The sequence below is a fragment of the Schistocerca serialis genome, chromosome 1 (genome assembly GCF_023864345.2).
Source record: "Schistocerca serialis cubense isolate TAMUIC-IGC-003099 chromosome 1, iqSchSeri2.2, whole genome shotgun sequence".
In the NCBI taxonomy this organism is placed as follows: Eukaryota; Metazoa; Arthropoda; class Insecta; order Orthoptera; family Acrididae; genus Schistocerca; species Schistocerca serialis.
The window spans coordinates 784,529,951-784,555,063 of record NC_064638.1 but is presented as its reverse complement, the minus strand read 5'-3'; the positions used below and the strand labels follow the sequence as shown (position 1 = coordinate 784,555,063).

Genomic DNA, 25,113 nt, shown 5'->3' with positions numbered 1-25,113 from the left:
CTCCAACTGACTCAACACTCGCTCTCGCTCTCGCCACCCGACGCACACTATCGATTGCTTGTCCTGTCGACCTGTGCTGTCGCAAAACTTATAGTAAGGGCCTACGGACCCCTTACAAAGACCTGCCCCACGCATTCTCCCAAAATTACCCACTCCAGTCAGGTGACAGGCAGGGCTGCCTGTGAAAGCAGTTGTGTGATGTACAAACTAAGCTGCAACCACTTTGCTGCTTTCTATGGTCCTCAAACTTCCTTAGTCCCTGTCCTTCACCTACCTGTCCCCTTCCCTGCTCCCACTCTTGCATTAAACAGCCTTCTATTCCACTAACGCACCCAGTAGTCTTTTTCCGCTTCTCTACTTCTCTTCTTTTCTACGCCCCTCCCCTCCCCTCAAACCCCCCAATTACACCTAACAGTCCTACAATGTCCCCATCATATCCCTGTGCACTTCCACGAGCAACAGTACACCTTCCCCCACTCCTATCCTGTTATCCCTCCGCCTACCTGCTCCAGGCTCCCCTTAACCATCTTCACCCACAGCTGCTGTATGAGATAGTGGTCATGAGTGTGTGTTTGGCCAAAATTGCAAATGTATAGCAGTCTCTGTGTTGTGTCTGTCTGCGACTCATGCTCTCCTCTATACGGTGAGTAGCAGTCTATGCTTATCATAATATTGTCATTACTCCATCCTAGATTTTCCATTGATTGATTTAAAAAATTTTATATTGTGAATAATTTTTTTTATGTGTACTGTAAAATTCTCAAGGCCATTACAGATAGAGCAAAAGAACACTTTTACAAGGTTGGGGAAGGAATTGGACTTTGTTGTTTGAAGTATATCTGCGTATTCACTTAAAATTTTTTAAGAACTTCATGATGAACTTTAGGCATGGTACCTTCCAATAATTAATTACTATGATCTCTCATGCAGGTAAAACTTAATAACTTGTAACACAAGTCATATATTAACAATGAAAATATTATTGATAGTATAATGTAAATGGACAGATAAAAAAATTATACATTGAGGATACTGTAGTGAACTGAAACTATATATTAGTTCATAAAGCGAAGACCTAATTTCCACTCTGCTGTGTCACCACAGGAGTGGTTTTTACAGATGGTACACACTGGCTTGAGCAACGTCGATTCCTGCAAAGGCGACTACGTGATCCAGATATTGCAGCTGAGGCCTGTGACCTTGTTGATGACTTGGCTAAGCGCTGCCAGCATCCTGTACCAATGCACACAGCTTTTGATATATGTGTCCTCAATTCACTTTGGGCAATGCTGGCTGGTAAACGTTTTGCATTGAATGATCATCGTCTCTCCGAGCTACTAAACATTGTCCACTCAAGGTACAAGCTATTAGTATTCTGCTTAAGAGCTGTCATTATTATTATTTAAAAGTACTTTTGTACTCAAGAGAACTAGTACAGTAAAGTTTATATTCTGCAGTACAGTACAGTAAAGTTTATATTACACGCCACAATCATAATTGCAGCAAGAGTATCTGGCCCTTTAGTCTACCTACTTCCTTATATGTGCTTTGTTTGTTTATTTTTTCTCTCTTTGTTATTTTTCTTTTTTCCATTGTCCCGTCCTCTGTACCCTCTACTACCCCAAGCTTCCTCAGTATAGCCCCACTCAGAATGTTTTATCTGATTTTATCGTGTTGGAACTTCCAGGAATGTGTAATTCACATATTATATAGATTTCCCAGTGATCATAATTACAAGCTAATACTAACCAGGCACATCCCATAATTAAGAGCAAGCGACTCACAGCTGAAATGGCTCACAGCAAGTATGGAGATGCCATTTTCACAAAACCTGAAACCCTGCTCCTGTCAACAGCATATACATTGAAGAATGAGATCAAAATTTTAACAACTGAACTTTCCAACTGCACAGTTACATCAGTCTATAAGCTACCAAACTCTGTTTTTCCTTTGATGAACCAGTGAACTTAAGGAATGAGAAAGTAAACTTTGTGGTGGGAGATTTTAATTACCACAGCACTGAATGGTGATATGAACACAGTGGCAATAAATGGGAGCTGCTACAACATTGGGCAGGTGTTAGTGAACTGTCTCTTATTCATGACAGTAAACTGCACCTTCCTTCAACAGTGGCCATTGGCAAAAAGGATACAATCCAGATTTGATTTTCATCACTAATAGTGTAGCACAACAGTGCTTTAAAACAGAATGCAACCTGATGCCAAAGTCTCTCTACAGATCAATCCTGCATCAGATTAATCCAGCTAACCAACCACAGTGTGTTCCCTTTCATTCTAAATATAACTTCAAAAAAGCAGACTGGTCAAAATTCTCTTCTGTACTGGATGTCATGGTCCAAAACATCAAACTAGTTCCGAAGGCATATGATCAGTTCACTAACAATGTCAAGAAGAGTTCCTGTAAGTGTTTTCTGCATAGATCAGGTTCATCTGAACTGTGCCCCTGGGGCGTGAGCAGCTGCAATTGCTCAAGGTCACCACCCCAGGCAAAGTCGTATGTTACTGCAGAGGCTGAGCTGTGTTGCTTAGCTGACCATGTGGTCCGCCTCATTGTGCCACTGTACGCGCACTTCGTACAAAGCAATGATACGACACAAAGTCATTAGTCAACAAACATAAAACTACAGTGGATCAAGATGGATGGTCAACAGCAACAGACAAAAAAAAGGAGGAGTGACGCATCTGCACTACTTAAACCTGAGTGAGAAATTAATTTCTTTTTTATTGCTGTTGAAAGTCATGTCAAATGTTTAGTATGTCATTGGAGTCTCATGTATTTAAAAAAAGTACTTGACTGAATGGCACTTTAATATCAGTTCGAAAATTTGTAGCAAGAGGAATGCCAGTCAAAGCTTGAAGAACTAAAAGAAAATTTCAAACAGTATTACAGCGAAGTAAGTGTTTCCTATCATATGACTCTTTATTATTTATAGATATGATAAATAAAACTTTATTTTATAATGTGATGTCTCACTTAGCCATATGCCAATTATCGAATATCAGATTATCAGCAACAAGGAACATTTCTTTCATGTTAATTTTTATATTTGAGTTGCATTTAAGTTTCAGGTGCATTATTTTTGCCACTTTCTGAAAAGCCATCACTCACACTCCCTCAGGCAGCAAAGTGTCATTAAGAGTCATTCTTTGTTTTTGTGTATTTGTGTTTTGACAGATGGGGAAACATATATTGCAGTTTGATCTACATTTTCAATGAATTAAAATGCAAATATTCCAAGAGATTAAAACTTATTTTGCAATCACATTTAGCTATCCTTGCTAGCATTTACGACTGCTTTTCAGGGGAACAGGAGGAAAATGCACCTGAAACCAATCTTCCTTTGTTAGTTTTTTATTTGGGTTTCAATGAATGAAGCAATTAATTGTTTAAATGATAAACATGTTTTAAAAACAGGATTGTGCGAAATTAATTGTAAGTGTATGGTGGGAAAAGTTTGCATACAAGTTACAAATGCTAGCTGAGAATTGTGAAAGCAGCAAAACCCTTTGCGACTGGTATTCTCATCAAGGATCGCCTGGTTGACTCAGCAGCTCATATTTGTCCAGCAGACCTCATGGAAAAATTTGAAAAAAATAGCTCTTTCACCTCAAACTGTTGCTCGCCAAGCCAAAGATATGGCCTCAGATATGGAGCAGCAATTAATGGAGAGAGTAGCAAACTCCATTTCATTTTCTGTCACTCTTGATGAGTCCACAGACATTTTAGCTCATCATATATATCTGGGGCACCAACGACAGTCTGCGTGTCATGAAAGAATTTCTCGACCTTATACCATTAAAAGACACAATCACAGGTTTGGATATCTTTCTAGCCTTGGAAAACATGTTTTAGTCAATGGGTTTAAAATGGGAATGCCTGACCACTATAACAACAGATGGAGCCCCCGTGCTACAAGGGATACGCACTGGATTCCTGGGTTAGGTCAGGTGACAAATGGCAGAAGTCAGTTGTTCCTTATTCATGGTAGTCCATTGCCTGATACACCAGGATGCACTTTGTGTGAAGATTGTCAACATAAGAAAACGTTATGGCCACAGGTGTTCGAAAGGTTAATTACCTTCATTTGAATGGGCTCACATACTGCTAATTTAAAGAATATCAGGCTGATATTGAAGCGGAATACCCAGACATCCCCTACCATGCCAAAGTAAGATGACTGAGCAGAGGGAAGGTGCTTCATCAGTTGTTCTCCTTGAGGGATGGGATCAATACCTTTTTGGAAATGATAGACTGTCCAGAAGAATTACTTTGTGATCATAAGTAGGTGGCAAATTTGGATTCTTTTAATGACCTAACTGATCATTAAATACTTTAAATATTTCACTCCAAGGCAAAAATCACTCTGTTGTTGGTTTAGTGCAGACGATTCAAGTATTCCAAAAAAAATCTTATTTTGTGGGAAAAGAGTTGCGCGAGAAGCACTGTGGACACTTCCCTGCATTAGACAGTGTTAAGGAATGCTATTGTCATTTTCTAGAGTTTTGATTATTTGTTCATTGTAACACATTACTGCTGTTTCTGTAATTTTACCTGTCTAGACATAATGTTTTCTGTTTAGTAACTTATTATCATGTAGATATTTCTTGATCCTGCGCTTCATCAATTTTTCTAATATTCTGAAAAAGTCAGAAGGAGTGATACTGGCTGATTGTTTCCTACCTTATACTTGTTGCCATTTTTAAATAATGCCTTCATTGATGAGATTTTCAGTTTTTCCAGAAACACTCCTTCGCTACATGTAAGTTGCCCTTGTAATCTGGGAAACTTTAATTTTATGATAGAAATAGGCGCCTCGTCTAATCCTGCCAATGTTTTAAGTTTCAAGCTTTTTATCAGTTTTAACACTTTGTGTTCCTTTGTTGGCTCCGCCACATGCTACATGCAGCTTTTGAACATACTGGTTTTTCTTTATTTGTAAATTTACAGCTTCATGAGGTTGTTGAATTGATGAAGCAACTGTTTATAAAATGTGGCAATTTGTTTTTTAATACTGAAATTTGTTACATTTTTGAGAATGATATCCTTGTCTTCTCATTTCTTCCCTGTTATAGTCTTCACAACATCCTTATAGCTTTTGATTTGTTTTTGACTGTCTTATTAAGCTATCATTACTGATAAATTTTGCCTTGGCAAGTGTGAGTGTGTCCAAGAACAAACAGACTGTCGTATGTATCAATGCCCTCTCTGTACTTTTTTGTGCTCAGAACAAGATTTATTGCTTGCCAATGACAATGCCCCAGATGTGGCTCAGTTTTGGGGAAACATTATCTGAATGAAGATTTGGTATTGTATTTTATTGTATTTAATTGACCCAAGTAATCATAATATTGTACAATTTGCACACATGATACTGGACAAGTCAGTATACATTTTTACAAGTAATTTTTATAAGTTATTTTTACAATTATATTATTGCAATTTTAATTGTTTCATGAAAGTTTGTTCAGTATTACAAGAAGGTAATAGACATTACATTGTACTTTCACTTGTTCATACTTGAAGAGAACATGCTCTATAATAAGGCCTATGTGATCAGTTATTAAGAAATTTGTTAACATTTATTACCTTTTGCAAAAATTCATTTACTGTGTAAAAGTTTTGTTCAAAAAGAATTTTTTTTAATTTATATATGAAAACTATTGATATTTCTGTCTTCTTTTTGGTGCATTATTATACCTCAGTATCCCAACATGTAAGACACTTTTTTGGTAACAATTGTTGTGGACTGAAACATATGTAAGTCAGACTGCTGTCTTGCTTTGTAGCTATTAATGTTCATTTAACATTAATGAGCCGTCATTGCTTAATGGGTAGGCTTTAACAAACTATATAATGCTATAAATGTAGACAGATGACAGTGTCATAATGCTACATTTCTTGAAATGTTGCCTGCATGATTAATTATATCTCAGATTGCATATTATGTGTACTGCTCAACCCTCCCCCCTTTTTTTTCATTTTAAATATATTCTGTTGCAGGGTAAGTTCCCCCAGAGTATGATACCATACTGTAGTATGGAGTGAAAGTAAGAATAATATACTTGTGTGAGGACTAATTTAGTGACTGACTTGCTTGGTACCCTTGGAATATAACCCACAGCGGACAGCTTATTTGAAATATAACTTATATGTGTGTTCCATTTTCTTTCTTCAAGCCATATACCAAGAAACTTAATGGAGCTAGCACTGGAGAGCTCTTAGTTGATTAGGAACAAGTTGAATTTTTCTTTTTTCTTTTTTTTTTCTTGAGATCAGATGCTGAAGTTTATGTAGGTTGTTTTTGCACATTTATGATGAGCTTGTTCTCACTGAACCACTCGCTCAATTGTGACATAAGTGGTTTAACCTTATGATCATGGTCAACTTTGTCTGTGCCTGTCACCAGAGTACTTGTGTCACCTGAAAACAGAGTAGTATTCCCTGAAGTAAGCTTTGCGTTAGTGTCATCACTATATAACAGAGACAGTACACCATATTTAACAGGTGTTTTCTCAGAGTAGTGCACAGTACACTGATGAACATTAGTATTCTCTTTTTTTTTTTTTCAAATTTCATTTCAACTTTTTGCACTCTATTTGATAGATATGATTCTAACCATTTGTTTGCGGTTCCTCTCACATCTTTATTAGTTAACTTTCCTAGCAGTATGATGTACTCAATAACATCAAAACCTTTAGACAAATTTTAAAAAATAGCAGTAATTTCCTTACTATCCAAAGATTTTAAGGTTGTGTCAAGATATTCATATACTGCTGTGGTTGTTGTTTTAGCTTTTATAAGTCCATGCTGGTGCTTCAATATCAAAGAGAATCTGTTAATAAAACTTTCTAATCTGGTGTACAACAATTTCTCAAATATTTTTGAAAATGTGCTGAGTTGTGCTACTGGCCTGTAACTAGGTACATCATTTTTCCTTTTTGTGGAGTGAGATAACTTAAGTGATCTTAAGAAGGCCAGGGAAAAATCCATTACAAAAGGATGCATTAATTACAACTGTTAATGGTTCTATGATGTATTCCCACAATTATTTGCAATAAAATCTGGTATGTTGTCACTGCAACTAGAGTATTTATTTTTTTAGTGTTTTTATAACTGTGAGCACTTCAGTGTTCAAGGCTTTGTGGAGAAACATTGATGCTTTTATGGTTTCCACACAGTTTCAAAGTTTAGTTTACAGCACGATGTTTGTTGTTACTTTCAGTTTTTACATCTTTGCAAATGCCTTTCATTTTATTTTTAGGTGCTGTCATTAATTTATCATTATATAACTTTTTTACTTCCTGAATTACTTTTCAGTAGACAGCACAGCCAGACTTACAGTATGTTCTAAACTTATCACAACATGGCAGACAGTGTAATAACAAGTATGTTAGCTCTGGAAACATAAACGTAAATTGAGCGAAAAATGTATGACATACATAAAAATCAGTTTTTATTATTTTAAGTGCGTCTTGGGTAACATTATCATTCAAGTGTCAGGAACAGGGCTCTAGAAATAATGAACTACTGGCACTTATGTGAACCCAAATGAAATGGTTCCTGACTGCGATGTACATGATGTTCCCCCAAATGGAATTACATCCATTGAAAATGAAAATATGCCATGTACTAAATGTGAAGCTGATATTGAACATTTGAAAGAGTGCATTGTAAATAAGCAATCAACTCCTTTGCCTTGTTAATTTATATATTTTTTGTAATCTATGTACATATAACTATGATTGTTATACAATCATATATGTGTTTAATTGTATGTATTTCGAATACTTCTGGGATGAGAAATAAATAAATAACCCTTAAAAAGTGTGTCTACAGGTGATCTGTAATTCTGACTGTAGCTGCTAATATCTACTTGTTTTTGACTACAAGTGAGACTTGCATTACTGCTAATGATTGTTGTGCATAAATCTATGTGGTCTGAGTGACTCAGTACACTTCTTTTCCCTCCATGATGAGGAAGCTAATACTGCTGAAAGCTAGGATAGTTTCTTGTACTTTAGGATGTGTCTGTCAGCAGTTCTAAGAATTTCACCACCTGAAGGCAAGAAACAGCAAGCCATTCTGTCTATAATTTTGTAGCTTTCTCACCTGAATTTTTATTTTCATGTAGTTATCATATTGCATATATACCCTGTTTTTTTCCATTTAATTATATCTGAAATAGATAGAAAGGATTTATTTTCCTTCATTTGCTATATTTTACAACATAAACCATCCAATATTATTTTCATAAACATAACAAGTCCAATATCATGAATGTGATAATATATGTGCTAAATAAATAAATAAAAATAAAATCTGTACCAGTCACAGCCAGGAGAATAATCGAACAAGCTTGCAGTAGGTTTATGGCCAACAGCTTGCCCATTAATCTTACAAAGCTCATATTACATGACTGTAGATGAATCAAAATGATTCACAGTTGCCAGAAGTAGAGATTAATGGGAATACAATGCATGTGTGAACTTTATGGGTACCCTGATGGATAATGAACTGAGGTGGCACCAGCACTTGGGTAAGTTAACCACATAGCTAGATTCTGCGTGCTTTGCACATGGAAATATTACTCACAGTGTTGAACATGCAGACAGAATTCTTTGCTTACTTTTATTCAAACTGCACTGTGGCATAATATTCTGGGGAAATGTAACTAAGGAGAAAAATTATTTATTCTACAGAGTCACACAAAAGAAAATTGTGTAACATTGATAACCTAACATCTTATAGAAGCCTCTCCAGGGACCTAAGAATTCTTGCACTTACATGTCAATATACATTCTCCCTAGCTGTATTTGTGGTAGAAACAATAGTGAACTTGGAATGAACTTTGCAATCCACAACTACAATACAAGAGGTAAAAGCAATTTTCATAAACAGAGTAAAAGAATACCTGATTTTGAACTCCTTATGAATTTAACAGAAAATTTGTATTAGATAGTTCCTGACAGTTTATAGGCAGCAGACAGTGGTCTGCATAAAGTTATATACAGGCTTTCTTTGAGAATTTAGATAAAAACAGTGGATAAGTAGTACAGAAGGAGCAGTGTTTTTTTCCCCCAAAGTCAGTGCTTTTCTACACATATAAAGTAATCTATAAGAAATTACAATAACCAAACAACAGAAAATCAAGGATGGAATGTAACAATATTCCGAGATGGAAAGTTGCTACTCACCATATAGTGGAGATGATGAGTTGCAGATAGGCTCATGGAATCCCCCCTAATGACCTTACCATCAAATTACCCATCTCTGGCTGCCACCCCTCCTTCCACAATGACATCCACCTGTTCAAATTGTGCCAATCCTTAGCCCTCACCAAAAAAGTCTGGCAAAACCATATCAACCAAGCCCAAGCCTCCTTGCAGTACCTTCTCTCCATCCGCAAGATTCCCCTACTATGCAATCCCAAATTCCTGAACCCATAACACACATTGAAACTCTTGCCCTGCAGGAACTTGAGCAACGTGCACAATGCCACCTCAAAAAGCTCTCCATCCTGCTCACTTCCTGCTCCCGCCTTGGAGTGCCACTGTCCATCACCTTCATAACAACCTCCATACCTCCCCCACACTCCAACATAGCTGACAAACCATGTCTTGCAGACTACTACACTTACCCCACCCTCCAAAACCCCCTCCCACCACCACACAGAATCCAGAACCTACATAAACCCACAACACAGTCATGAACCTTTCCTCCAGAAGCCTTAGCCCCACAGAAATATCAGTCCTTTCCCCAAGGCCTCAACTTTTGCCCCACTGCCAAATTCAATCATGCAGGACTTGTTAAAGACCTTTTCTCCTTCTCCCATTCCCTACAGTGGAAACACTTTTTTGCCACCAACCCTACCAATCAGACTCAACCAAAGACCAATATTAAACCTTGCCTAACTCAGTTCATTCCTCCATCCAACCGTGATCCACCACCACTGCCCCCAAACCACCCCCTGTTAACTTTCCAGAGTTTCTTAACATCAAATCTTACCTCACCATCATTCCCAAATCCCTTAACATGCAGACTAACCTTACATCCACAGAAAGCAATGCAGTCCACCATCTAAAAACTGATCATGACATTATAATCCTGCCTGTGGATGAAGGATCCACCACTGTTGTTCTGAACCGCAAGGATTACCTGGCGGAAGGATTCTGCCAGTTGTAAGATACTTCCACCTACAAACCTTGCCACATTCCAGGAATCCAGCAGGATCTCCAGTCACTTCTCAAATCTTTAGGCCCATCCCAGAATATCTCCCTGGAGTCCATCTCTCTATTCACCCCTACCACTCCCCGCACCCTATCTTCTATATGCTTCCTAAAATCCATAAAACTAACCACTCAGGAAACCCCATTGGGTAAGTTACTGTGCCCTCACTGACAGAATCTCTGCTCTCATAGACTGACACCTTCAACCTATTACCTGGAACCTACCCTGCTATATAAAAGATACCAACCATTTCTTCCACCGACTCTCCACAGTTCCTGTCCCTTTACCACACGGTGCCCTGCATGTCACTATTGATACCACATCACTGTACACTAACATTCCTAATGTCCATGGCCTTACCGGTATTGGACACTACCTTTCCCAACGCCCGACAGATTCCAAACCAACAACCTCCTTCCTAGTTGCCATGACCAACTACACACATCAAAAAATATTTTGCATCATCTCAGTTCTGAGAGTTCTGGAACCTGTACAGAATATTGGAATATAGATCAACATAAACATAATTTCTGGCCTTTCCAATTGCTCATAAATACCACACATTGCATGTTGCACCACCATATGGTGAGACCTTCAGAGGTGGGGGTCCAGATTGCTGTACACACCAGTACCACATCCTTCTGCATTGATGCATGACTGTATTCGATGTGGCATACTATCCGCAAGTTCATCAAGGCACTGTTGGTCCAGATTGTTTCACTCCTCAATGGCAATTCAGCATAGAACCCTCAGAGTGGTTGGTGGGTCACGTCATCCATAAACAGCCCTTTTCAATCTATCCAAGGGATATTCAATAGGGTACATTTCTGGAGAACATCCTGTCCACTCTAACCGAGCAAAGTCGTTATTCTGAAAGAAGTCATTCATAAGATGTGCACAATGGGGGCGTGAATCATCATCTATGAAGACGAATGCCTCGCCAATATGCTGTCGATATGATTGTGCTATTGGTCGGACGATGGCATTCACGTATCGTACAGCGATTACAGCGCCTTCCATGACCACCAGCGATGTACATCGGCGCCACATAATGCCACCCCAAAACAGCAGGGAACCTCCACTCTGCTGCACCCCCTGGACAGTGTGTCTAAGGCGTTCAGAATGACCGGGTTGCCTCCAAACACGTCTCCAATGATTGTCTGGTTGAAGGCATATGTGACACTCATTGGTGAAGAGAACATCATGCCAGTCCTGAACGGTCCATTTGGCATGTTGTTGGGCCCATCTGTACCATGCTGCATGGTGTCATGGTTGCAAAGATGGACTCACCATGGACATCGGGAGTGAAGTTGCGCATCATGTTGCCTATTGCCCACAGTTTCAGTCATAACACAATGTCCTGTGGCTGTACGAGAAGCATTATTCAACATGATGGCATTGTTGTTAGGGTTCCTCCAAGCCATAAGCCATAAGTAGTGGTCATCCACTGCAGTAGTAGCCCTTGGGCAGCCTGAGTGAGGCATGTCATTGACAGTTCCTGTCTCTCTGTATCTCCTCCAAGTCTGAACAACATTGCTTTGATTCGTACCAAGATGCCTGGGCACTTCCTTCGTTGAGAGCCCTTCCTGGCAGCAAGTAACAATGCAGACATGATCAAACCATGGTATTGACCATCTAGGGATGGTTGAACTACAGACAACATGAGTCGTGTACCTCCTTCCTGGTGAAATGACTGGAACTGAATAGCTGTTGGAGCCCCTCCGTCTAATAGGCACTGCTCATGTGTCGTTGTTTACATCTTTGGGTATGTTTGGTGACATCTTTGAACAGTCAAAGGGACTGTGTCTCTGATACAATATCCACAATCAATGTCTATTTTCAGGAGTTCCAGTTGGTTGGTATTGGGGGATAAAGGGACCAGACTAGGAGTTCCGGGAACCAGGGTGATGCAAAACTTTTTTTGATGTGTATATATCCTCATCCACAATTACTTCTTCTTTACTTACCTACAAACAAATCCAGGGTACGGCTATGGGCACCCACATGGCACCATCCTATGCCAACCTATTCATGGGCCATCAAGAGGAATCCTTTCTAAACACCCAGAATCCTAAACCCCTCACCGATTCAGATTTATTGATGACATCTTTGCTATCTGGATCAAAGGTGAGGCCACCCTATCCACATTCCTCCAGAACCACAACAACTTCTGCCCCATTTGCTTCACCTGGTTCTACTCAACTCAACAAGCCACCTTTCTAGATGTTGACCTCCACCTCAAAGATGGCTACATCAGTACCTCCATTTCAACAGCTGCAACCCTTTCCATACCAAGAAGTCCCTCTGTACAGCCTATCCACCTGTGGTCATCACATCTTCAGTGACGAGCAGTCTCTCTTGAAATATACTGAGGGTCTCACTGAAGCCTCCACTGACCATAATTATCCTCCCAACCTTGTACAAAAACAGATCTCCTGTGCCTTATCTTTCCAGTCTCCCACCACCTCCCAGAGCCCCACTGTCTGGTCACAGAGGAGCATTCCCCTCATAACTCAATACCACACAGGGCTGGAGCAACTGAATTACATTCTGTCCCAGGATTTCAATTACCTGTCATTGTGCCCTGAAATGAGAAATCTCGTGCCCACTACCCTTCCCACCTGTCCCACAGTGGTATTCTGCCATCCACTGAACCTACACAATATACTCGTCCAACCTTACACGACCCCTGCTCCCAATCCCTTACCTCAAGGCTCATACCCCTGAAATAGACCTAGATGCAAGACCTGTCCCATACATCCTCCCACCACCACCTACTCCAGTCTGGTCACTAACATCACCTATCCCATCAAAGGCAGTGCTACCTGTGAAACCAGTCATGTGGTCTACAAGCTAAGCTCCAACCACTGTACTGCATTCTGTGTAGGCATGACAACCAATAAGCTGTCTGTCTGCATGAATGGCCACCGACAAGCTGTGGCCAAGAAACAAGTGGACCAGCCAGTTGCTGAACACGCTGCCAAACATGATATCCTTCATTTCAATGACTGCTTCACAGCCTGTACCATATTGATCCTTCCCACCAACACCAGCTTTTCTGAATTGCGCAGGTGGGAACTTTCCCTACAATACATCCTATGTTCCTATAACTCTCCTGTCCTCAACCTACGTTAGTCACTGTCCTCACCCATCCAGCCCCTACCCTGCTCCCATTCCAGCACTACACACTTGTCATTCCACCCCCACACCCAGTCTTTTTTTATTTATTTAATTTAATTTTTTTATTCATTTCTATTTTTCTCCTTTTCTGCTCCTCACCCCCCCCCCCCCCTCCCCGCCTTTCCCCTGCCTTCCTCCTAACCTCCAGCACTTCACTGTCTGCCGTTCCCACCATACTATCACTCCCCTCCCCACCCCAGCCTCTTCCTTTTCCCCACCCAGTCACCACTCCCATCATGCACTGGTGCTGCTGCTCACAGTGTGGTTTCAGTTGCCTGAGACTGCAGTTGTGTGAGTGAGTTGTGTTTGCGCATGCACGTGGGTTTGTGGCATGTGTGTGTGTGTGTGTGTGTGTAGTGTGAAAATATTTTTGTTGTGCCTATCTGCGAAACAGCATCTCTGCTATATGGTGAGTAGCAACTTTCCTTCTCAGAAATTACAATAAATTTCAGTGCTAGTATACATACGTAAACAGCAGTTGTTGATATATAATGTGAGTCAATCTACAACCCTGAAGAGTCTCCTTCATGTTGGGATTTATAGAGCATGATGAGTGAATGAATTAAATAGTACTATGACATTATTCAGGATACGTTTCTGTACAGCAAAATCTACAGGGTGATTAGTAATCAACACACCATTGAAGAAATCATATAACTCTTTTAGTCCTTAATCAGTTTCCATGAAACAAAAAGCATAGCATACCTTAAAATGGCAGAATCACCTTAAAATGACAGAATACATTTTAATAGCTTCACATAAAAAGCAAAACTGTTCATCAGTTCTTTCAAATGTTTAGAACAGACTTCTACAAATAGTTCATTTTTAATTTAATTTGGGGTGTGGCACCTCCAGCACTAACAGATTCTGATGAACACAGAAACTGTAGTTCAAAAATTGATGGTAGCAGTTAAGAGGTCTTCAAAGACCCAAACAGTATTCTGGAAAATGGGCATTAAGCCACGCATAGACAGAAGTGCAAAATGAAGTGCAGTGCCAACTTGCATAAAGATTAGATTGTTCAGCTGGTCCCATGAGAATAAAATACCAATTATAATGAACCATAATAAGCTAATTCTTTTCATTCATTAAGTCACAAAAAAATATATCGACCTATGATTATCATCTGTGTCGAGACACTTTATATTGTTGCTTCAGGGTATAGGCGACTTCCCCAGTAATTAACCTCAAATAATATAGTGTGCAATAAAAACAGATGCATTGATTAACAACCTCCTTGGCACAAAATACAGCTTTATCTAAAAGACAAGACCAGTCTTTGAAACCAGCAAACAACATTTCTCAACACTCCAGACAATGGATTTATATTGATAAAGCCTACCAACAACAGTGTTACCACAGAAGAAATTTTAACAGAACAATTTAGATAATGTATTTTGAGACACTACAGTCATGAAATTCTTGCAATGGCATAATGATTAACCCTCAAGCAGGTGTGCCTATATATACTGTAAAGAAAGCCAATCTCAAATAACATCATACCATTCCACTGTTTTACAATTGTCAGCTCTTATCTACTCTTTCATTATTGCTTCAGCTAACACAGTGATAAATTGTTTAGTCATACATTCAAGTGAGCAGCGGTAATATAAAATAAACAGTGAGCTAGGTAAGAAAAAATTTGCAATTTGTGCAAAAAAGAAAAAGAAAAAAGACCCATGTTAGGAGCTAGTACCACAATCCGACAATGAAATAGTTGTCTACAAGGTAACTAATTACTGAATAAATGGTTGGCTTTGATCTTATGCAACTGTGCTGTTAAATGCTTTGAGTGAGTCATTTCTGGGGAGTAACATTATATGCAGCAACAGATTGATATAATGAAAGTTTATTGTTATTTAATTGAATGGTGCTTTCACTCATATAACATAAGCTTATTTTATCACTGTTTAATTAAACTGTGATTTTGCTCATACAAGTTTACATTGGTAACCTAAAGAGAGCTATTCTTTACATGTATACAAAGTAAGCCACATGCCTGCTCCTGTTATGAAAAACAAAGTGCCCAGTGGAGAATAAAAACAATCTGCAAAGCCCTATAAAGTAAGCAGTTATATGCTTAGCAAAGGACTTGGTTTAAAATACATTTCAGGTGTCAGTTCCAAATATTTGACCACAAATTTTTTTGAGTCACTATGCTCTTAAGTTAAGGTAAAGTTTGTTGTGTGTTATAAATATATTTGATCTTGGTTTTCTTCTAATGAATTTTCTGTACCACTAAAAACAGTGATTAATTTCAAATAAATTAAGATGAAAATAGAGCATGAAGCAATGTTTGTTACTGTTTTCATTCTTTCAGTTTTCGTGCTACTGATATGTCTGGTGGGCTGCTAAACCAAATGCCTTACCTCAGGTTTATTGCTCCCAGAGCCTCAGGATATGTTACCCTTGTGAATAATTTACAGCGAATGTGGAACTTCATGAAGGTTAGTTGTAACATTAGAAGAGCTGTGTAGTGTTATAGTTCAGTACCTAAGCCTCTATGTGCTTAGATTTAATTGCCCTCTGAATTATTTCTGCACAATTTGTTCACATTATCTTTTATAGGATAAATATATTGATATACGGACCATGTTAAGTACATGCTATGAGGGGTGGTGACATGACATGTTGTGATTCCAGGTTTTGTCATATATGAAGCAAAATAATAAGCTGTTGTTTCAAAGTTATTAGAAGATAGTACTGATCATAATTTCATATTCCTTTGGGGCAGATAGACAGACAGACAGACAGACAGACAGACTATCTCTCTCTCTCTCTCTCTCTCTCTCTCTCTCTCTCTCTCTCACACACACACACACACACACACACACACACAGTATACAGATTTTCACTTTTTCAGTTTGAGTGTGTACATATAAACTGTTTTAGAAAGGTGAAAAAAATCTTAGATACAGTTTTTATAAATGTAATCTATGTACAGAAATTACAGGGTCCTACAAAATAGTAATAATTACTTAATGTTGGTGAATTATATTCACAGGCTTTTGTTGATTTAAAATATAGTGACTGAAGGTAGACACTGAAGGCAGATCTTTGTACTGCTTACGTGAAGCCAATAAGAATGAATTTTTGTACTATGTAGACGGATGTACAGCTTTACAGAGGATGTAAGATCCTTGTGCAAGGGCTTTACAAAGCAGGATAACGTTGTGATAGTGTGTGGAGCAGAAAAAATATTGATAGGGATCAGAGCTACAATAGTGAGTGACCTGGTAAAAATAGCTTCTGCAATTAACCCTACAAATGTTGGGTTGGTGCCTGCTTTCAAGTGATATTATCGGCTCCAATTAAATAGTTCTGTAAGAAGGGTCAATATGGAGTTGGACTGGCTGCTTCAAGTGGCTACTAGGGCAGATATGGGTGTGGTTCCTGTCGATGGTGTTGGTAGCTGGAAATTCAGTAGGCATGGCCTGCATCTCAGTAGGAAATGGAAGGGTAAATTGACTGGGTTGATAGCAAAATCTTTGGGGAGGGGGGTGTACCTCTTTTTTAAGCTAAGGTTAGTGTCCAGTGATACAACACTGAAAGGAATCAAGTATAATGAGATCATATGAAAACAGTAAAAAATAATGTTTGTATATTGCCTCAGAATATCAGGGGATTAAAAACAGTGCAGATGAACTTATTGTTTGTTTGGAAAATTTAGAAACTGAGAATGCAATAGATGTATTATGCCTATCTGAACATCATATAGTCACAGATATGGAAAGGGTAAATGTGAGTGCATATTAGCTTTCTGCACATGTCATTAGAGAGAATATGGAAAAATGAGGAGTTGTAGTATATGTTAAAAGTTATAATAGCATGAAAAATTTAGAAACTAAAAATAATTGTGTAGAGCGACATATACAAGTGTGTGCCTGTGAGCTTAAACTAAATAATGGTAACTATGTGTCCACTGAAAAATTTTCAACTATTTCTGAAAGACTTGGACTCCTTGTTGTGCTTTCTCTAAGACAGAGGGTAGCAAATTATTATTTGTGGGGATTTCAGTGTAGATTTTCTGAAAGAATCTGAGTGGGAGAATGATCTCGAAGTATTAATCAGTTCTTTCAATTTGACATCAGTTATTAACAATGTAGGAAAATGCAGATTGCTACTTAAAGTAAAGATGATAGGACAGACAGGACGGAAATTGTTGGATGGAGGGTGTGGGGATGGTAGTTTGAGGCCAGGATATTTATGGGAGCAGAGAATGTTTTATAAGGATAACTCCCATCTGTGCAGTTCTGAAAAGCTGTTGGTGGATGGAAGGATCCAGGAGGTTCAGGTAGTGAAGCAGCCATTGAAATCAAGTGTGTTATATTCAGTTGCATGTTGTGCCACAGGGTAGTCTACTTTCTACATCTACATATATACTTCACTAGCCACCAAACAGTGTGTAGCGGAAGGCACTATTTGCGCCAAAGTCATATTTCCCCCCTCTGTTCCACTCGTGTACCACGCAAGGGAAAAATGACTGTCTGAATGCTTCAGTATGAGCTCTAATTTCCCTTATCTGTAAATGGTGATCATAGCGTGATTTGAAAGTTGGTGGTAATAATATATGCTCTACATCCTTGGTCAAGATTGGATTTTGGAATTTAGTGAGCAGCCCCTTCCATTTAGTGTGTTGTCTATCTGTAAGTGTGTCCCACTTCAAAATTTCTATGAGATTTATAACACTCTGGCAATGGCTAAATGTACCAGTCACAAATCTTGCCACTCTTCTTTGGACCTTCTCAATCTCTTGAACCAGACCCAACTGGTAAGGGTCCCATACAGATAAACAATACTCTAAGACTGGACAAACTAACGTAATGTAAGCAATTTACTTTGTTGAAGGACACCATCGCTTCAGGATTCTACCAACACACCACAATCTAGAGTTCACCTTACCAATTACTTGTGTAGTCTGATCTTTCCATTTGAGATCATTTCAAGTAATCACACCCAGATACTTGACGGATGCTACTGCTTTTTTCTATGCAGTAGGCTACACTTACTAATATTGAGAGATAACTGCCAGTCATTACACCACACATTTATTTTCTGCAAATCCTCAATGATTTGTTCACAACTTTCATGTGATACTACTTTCCTGTAGACTACAGTATCATCGGCAAACAGTCTAATGCTGCTGTCAATACGATCAACCAGACTGTTTATGTAAATTGCAAAAGCAGTGGACTTATTACACTGCCCCGGGGCACACCTGATGTTGTGCTTGTTTCTGTTTAAGTCCCCCCATTCAGGACGACATACTGCTCTCTGATGTTAGAAAAATTTCTGTCTAACCACGTATGTCACTGGAAAGGTCATAAGAATGCTCTTTTTGGAGCAAGTGACAGTGCGGAACTGAGTCAAATGCCTTTCGAAAGTTGAGGAATATGGCATCAACCTGGGAGCCGGTATCTAGAGACTGTTGTATATCATGCACAAAGAGGGCCGGCTGTGTCTCTCATGACCGCTGTTTCTTAAAACCACGCTGCTTTCTGCAGATGAGCTTCTCAGAGTCTAGAAACGTCATTATATGTGAACGCAAAATATGTTCCATGATTCTACAACAAATCAATGTCAGTGAAATTGGCCGGTAATTATGTGCATCCAATTTTCTACCCTTTTCATAGATTTCTATGACCTTGGACTTCTTCCAGTCCCATGGAACTTTCCGCTGCTCCAATGATCTCTGATAGATGATGGATAAGAAGTGTGCTATATTTGTAGAATAGTCAACATAGAATCTTACGGGGATACCGTCTGGGCCAGATGCCTTCCTAGCATCTGAGGATCTTAACTGTTTTGCAATACCAGATTCACTAAACACTATGTCAGCCATCCTTGAGTTTGTTCAATAATTGAAAGGGGAATGGTGCTGCAGACCTCTAGCATAAATGAGTTTTTGAAAGCTCTTGGCCACAGATTGGCAGTGGGCAATCATCCTGGTGGACAGTTGGTCAGTACTCATACCAATATAAAAACCTATGCAATGATTGCAGCAGAGCTGGTAAATGATATGTCTGGTTTCACAGGTGGCCCAGCCCCTGACAGAATAGGATAAATCTGTGACAGGACTGGAGAAGGAACTGCTGGGTGGGTGGATTGGGCAGGTTTTGCACCTGGGTGTTCCACAGGAATATGATCCTTGTGGCAATGGTTGGAACTGGGAATGGCATAGGGATGGACTAGGATGTTGTGGGATTTGGGTGGGTGATGGAACACTACTTTCAGAGGAGTGGGAAGAATCTCAGGTAGGATGTCCCTGATTTCAGGACATGATAGGTAATTAAAACCTTGGCAAAGGATGTGGTTCAGCTGTTCCAGTCTGGGGTGGTACTGGGAGATGAAGGGGACACTCTTTTGTGGTTGGTTCTTCGGGTTGGTGGGAGGATTAGGGGTGTGAGGGGAAATGGCGTGGGAGATGTATTTGGACATTAAGTCTGGGTGTGGCACCTGTCAGTGAAGACCTTAGTGAGACCCTCAGCATACTGAGCAAGGGAGTCTGATCACTGTAGATACATCATCCCCAGGTAGCCAGGCTACATCTGACGTATTTTTTTTATGTGAAAGGGAGGACAGCTGTCAAAATGCGGGCACTGTTGGTGGTTGGTGGGTTTAATGTGGACAGAGGTGTGGATGGAGCCATCAGAGAGGAGAAGGTCAACATATAGGAAGATGGCACCCTCAGTTGAGGAGGATCACATAAAGTGGATGGGAGAGAAGGTGTTGAGTTTGTGAAGGAACAAAGAAGCCAACAGATTGGACCCTCTCTGTCCTATCATCTCCTCCCCATTCTCATCTCCCATCCTGTTTATTTGCAGACCTCTGTCATTGCATCTACCTGTCTTTCCCTGCTCCTCTCCTTTTTTCTACACCTCCTTGGCCCACAACCTCCTGTTGCCAGTCTACCCCCTGCCAACTCCATCAGACAATGTTTGTCTCTCTCCCCACCCAGGGCCTACTATCCCCTCCTGCACCCCCTCCAGATTGCTGCTTGCATCCCATTTGATGGTTGCATTCCAGCCCGAGATGCTGGAGTTGGTGGTCTAGTGTGTGTGAGGTGTGCTTGCTTGTGAGTGTGAATGAAGTGTGTCTCTCTTTTTCTAATGAAGTCTGTGGCCGAAAGCCTTATGTAAGTATCTTTTAAATGTGCCTGTCTGCAACCTGATGTGTCTTCTTCACGGTAAATAGCAATCTGTCTTTTCCTACATTGCTGACATTCGTACCTGGAGTTTTCATTGTTTGACATCAGTTATTGATTTTCCTACTTGAATATTTCAGGAAAGGAGCACACTGATAGATAATATTTTCACAAATCAAGGTAAATTTAACCAAATAAACATTTATCCTGTTAAGAATAGTCTTTCTGAGCATGATGCTCAGCTAGTTCCAGTATATGACGTAGCTCCATATAGTAATGCAAATCAGTCCTCCAAAATGGTGCATTCGATTAATCAATTAATGATTTAATGATTCCAAATATTAGGGATAGATTGCAGCTGTTAGACTGTGATGAGGTGTACCAGGAACCTGATGCTAATTTAAACCATAACTTATTTCCTGAAAAGCTTGTATTTTTGAAAACAGTTGCCCTAAGAAAACAGTGAAATATTACTGTAAGAAACTATATAAAAAAACAGTGACTTACTAAAAGGATAAAAATATCTTATAACCAGAAAAGGGAAATAAATCTAATAGCAAGAAAAGCAAAAGAAACATTTAAATATTATAAAAACTACTGTACTATATTAAGGAAAGTTATTAAAAAGTCCAGAAATATGTGTATTATGCCTGAGATTAACAATGCTGATAATAAAATTAAAACAATTTGGAATATTGCTGAAAGGGAAACAGGGCAACTAAGAGCACAGGAAGACTGTAAGAGGTCTGTCTAAAAAGTATCCAGCCTTTGATTTTCCTGTGCAAAATAGAGACAATAGCACAGCGCCACTGGACACAGTAAAGGAAGAGACCTTTATGCGCTTGCGTGAATTTTGTCCCTGCCTTCCAGCATGTCAGTCGCTCCCTGTCAGTTGCTGAGTGAGGTGCTACATAACGTGATCGTTGGGTTGAACAATGGTAGTGCATCAAATTTTGTCAAAAGCTTTGTGATTCTCAAAGCAAAACAATTTTTAAGATTCAACAGGTGTTTGGAGAAGATGCGATGGGTATAACATAAATTAAGGAGTGGTTCAACTGAATCAAAAATGGCTGCACATCAGCAGAGAGGGACCATCGTTCTGGCAGGATCCAAACTACTCAGAGTGCAGCTGTTGTTGAGACGGTGCAAAATTTGGTGATGGCAGATCATCATTTGACCATGTGGGAGATTGTCCAAGAGGTTGGAGTGAGTAAAGATGCTGCATATGCAATTTTGTGAGATGATTTAAACATGTATTGAGGGGCTGCAAAATTCGTGCCAAAGTTGTTGGCACTGGAACAAAAAGACCTCTGTTTTGACATTGCACAGGATCTTCTGGACACCACCAACACTGATCCCAGGTTTCTGAACACTATGATAACTGGAGATGAGTCATGGATGTACGGGTTCAACTCAGAAACAAAAAGATAGTCATCGCAATCGAAGAATCCCAAGTCTCCAAGGCTAAAGAAAGTGCAGCAATTGCGAAGCAAAATCAGGTGATGCTGACTGATGTCCATGGAATTGTGATAAAGAAGTGCTATCAAGATGTTCTCTGGTGACTCCATGACATAGTTCGCCGTGAAAGACCAGATATGTGGATGGCGAAAAAGTGGCAACTGCATCATGACAACACCCCCACACATTCATCCTACCTGATCCAAAATTTCTTGACCAAACTTGGAATTACAGCTGTTCACCAACCTCCCTACTCTTCAGACATGGAACCTTGTGACTTCTGGTTGTTTCCAAAATTGAAGATGCCACTGAAAGGATCCCATTTTGAGAGTACAGAAAACATAATGTAGAACATGCTGACAGAGCTGAACACCATTCCAAAAGAAGACTTCCAGAAGTATTCCAGCAGTGGAAGGATTGGTGGGCTAAGTGTGCGCAAGCACAAGGGGCCTACTTTGAAGGAGATTAGCATCTCAACCCTGTCAGGTATTCGAAATATTTTTTCTGGCCAAAGGTTGAATACTTTTTAGATAGGCCTCATATTACCATAAAACTGAATGAAAAGTTTATTAACAAAAAGTCAGAGTTTGAAAATATTTTTAATAATCATTTTTTATATTTTGTGGAGAAAATATGATCCAGATGTTCATTAGAAAAGGCAAAGATATATATGGAAGAGGCAATAACTATTCAATTTGATAAAATTGAAATTCCACCCACCTCTCCTTCTGAAGTTAGGATAATAATAAACTCACTCAAAAGTAAAAGGTTACATGGAATTTATGGTATCCCCAACAAAGTACTAAAAGCTTGTTCCCAACAGGTAAGTGGGATTCTTAACAACATATGTACTAGCTCAGTGAAACTGGGCATTTTTCCTGATAGTTTGAAAATGCTATTGTTAAGAAATTGCATAAAAAGGAGGATAGGTCTGATGCCAGCTTCTGACAGCTTTTTCCAAAATTCTTGAAAAAGTAATGTATTCTAGAATATATATGAAGATAGTAACTGTTCTCGAAAGAACAGATACCACTCATGACAGAGCATCTTCTCTAGAATAAATGATAATTAATTGAAACTCTCACCTGCTGATAGGTGTTGCTGATATATCTCGATGGGAACAGCGGAAAATGTGTGCCCCAACCGAGACTCAAACCCGGGATTTCCTGCTTACATGGCAGGCGCTCTATCCATCTGAGCGACCAAGGACACAGATGAATAGTGTGACTGCAGGGACTTATTCTTTTACGCTTCCCATGAGACCCACATTCCCAACTGTCCACAATCTACATACGTAATGTACCTAATAGATATTTGCCCATCCACTCATTACTCGCGCACACTAAGGTGACGATTCCCATAAGAGTTTGGGCAACCTGTGCACATTTGCACAGACAAAGGTCAATGGCTGGGTAGCCTTTAATTATATATATGAAGATAGTAACTGTTATCGAAAGGCATCAACTGTCAGCTGGAATAGCTGAACACAAACCGTACGTCCTCTGGTAAGAGTTTGTGGGATACAACTTCAAAAGCTATTGTTAGATCAACAACGATGTCAGCTAATATCTGCCGGACTTCTTTTCCCAAGAGCATTCATGTACTTTAAAAGGCTTTTACATAGTAGGTATGATAGCTTCATAAAATTACACTGAGTTAAAGAAAACTGCGTTATTCACAATGAAAAAGTAAAGGGCATAATCAAATGAACATTTTCAGAAACTAGTTACAGCATTGTGAAATGCTTACATGATTGTGCCTCCAAGACAGTTTTAATTTTTTCTGAAGTCAACAATAACAGGCCTTTCTTGAAAAGTAGACCTATTTTTATTACAATGAAAATTCCAGAAGACAGTAAACAAAAATAAGAAAAAAGCAGACATTCAGATGCAACTGATAAATGCAATGCGCACGTAATACAAAGAAAATTTCATTATTTTTAGCATATTCAGAGAACAGGTCAATGGATACAAATTGTAAACATTATTCTATGGGAAATTTACATCAGTTATACACTATTCAGTTATAAAATGAAGAAATATGATAACAGTTGATTTACAATATTTGTATAATTATGAGTGGATGCATTTGCAACTTCTTGTGTTTCATTGACTTTTGAATTTTTAGATATCTGCTGCATGGTTTTGTGTTCAAAGAGTATTTGTTTTGTTTTTAACTTTTTATTTCTTTGTATTTTTCATAAGTTGCTATAAAATACTTTTTATTCAGTCTTTTGACTTGCTGTGAAATTATCTTGTGGGTTTAGAGACATGTTTAACATGCTTTCTTGAGGAGGAGAACAATTATTTTTATGTGACTCAGTAGAAATTACCTTACTTTCACAGGAACATTTTACATAAATGGTTTTGTTATGCATTATTGGTCAAATACTTTAACATAATAGGATATGTAGTATCATAGTATTACAGTAGCAAAGAAATGTATTTAAGAAAAATATTACAACTTTTTGGTGTCACCAGACTAGAATATTTTCTTTATTTTAGAATGCTTTTGGATCTTGTGAGGAATGTTACCAATTTTTTCAGACAGTTACATAGCGATTTCTTCATCTTTCCTAATCTATGTAGGTCATCATTAAATCCACCATATAGATCATAGTTTCATTTGTAACTATTTAATGATTATCATATTTAACACTTCTGTTTTAGAAATAATAAAGATAACCAGTATTTTATTGATATTTACAGTTTCAACAGTTGCTAGCCTAATTTTTTGATCTAAGTGGCATAGGGCACTATTATATAAGATTTCTGTAGAGTGTGGCAGCTATTCCCACATGAGTTTGTGTAGCCAGGTGTCCTAACGAAATAAATTTGGTCTGCTTTCCGACAATGTTCAATAATACATAGGTCGTCATGTAGCCTAGGTCAGTGTCAAACTAAGTTACAATAATTGAAAGTTTGTTAGTGGTTGGTTGAACATTTTTATGACATATAGGGAGTTTTTCCGCTTATTACCGGATACATCTATATCTGTTTACATACTCTGCAAGCCATCACATAATACATGGTGGAGTGTATGTTGTGCCACTGTTAGTCATTCCCTTTCCTGTTCCACTTGCA

The 25,113-nt window shown here is 38.9% G+C and overlaps 1 protein-coding gene across 1 annotated transcript in view; it reads left to right on the top strand.

Moving 5' to 3' along the window:
• The window catches only part of LOC126483642 (methyl farnesoate epoxidase-like), a 174,399-nt gene that overhangs the window by 90,963 nt on the left and 58,323 nt on the right, over positions 1-25,113 (top strand). The window contains exons 3-4 of the mRNA XM_050106699.1: positions 1,105-1,357; positions 15,749-15,875. Of these exons, the coding sequence (XP_049962656.1) occupies positions 1,105-1,357; positions 15,749-15,875 (380 nt within the window). The remainder of the gene's footprint in view (positions 1-1,104; positions 1,358-15,748; positions 15,876-25,113) is intronic.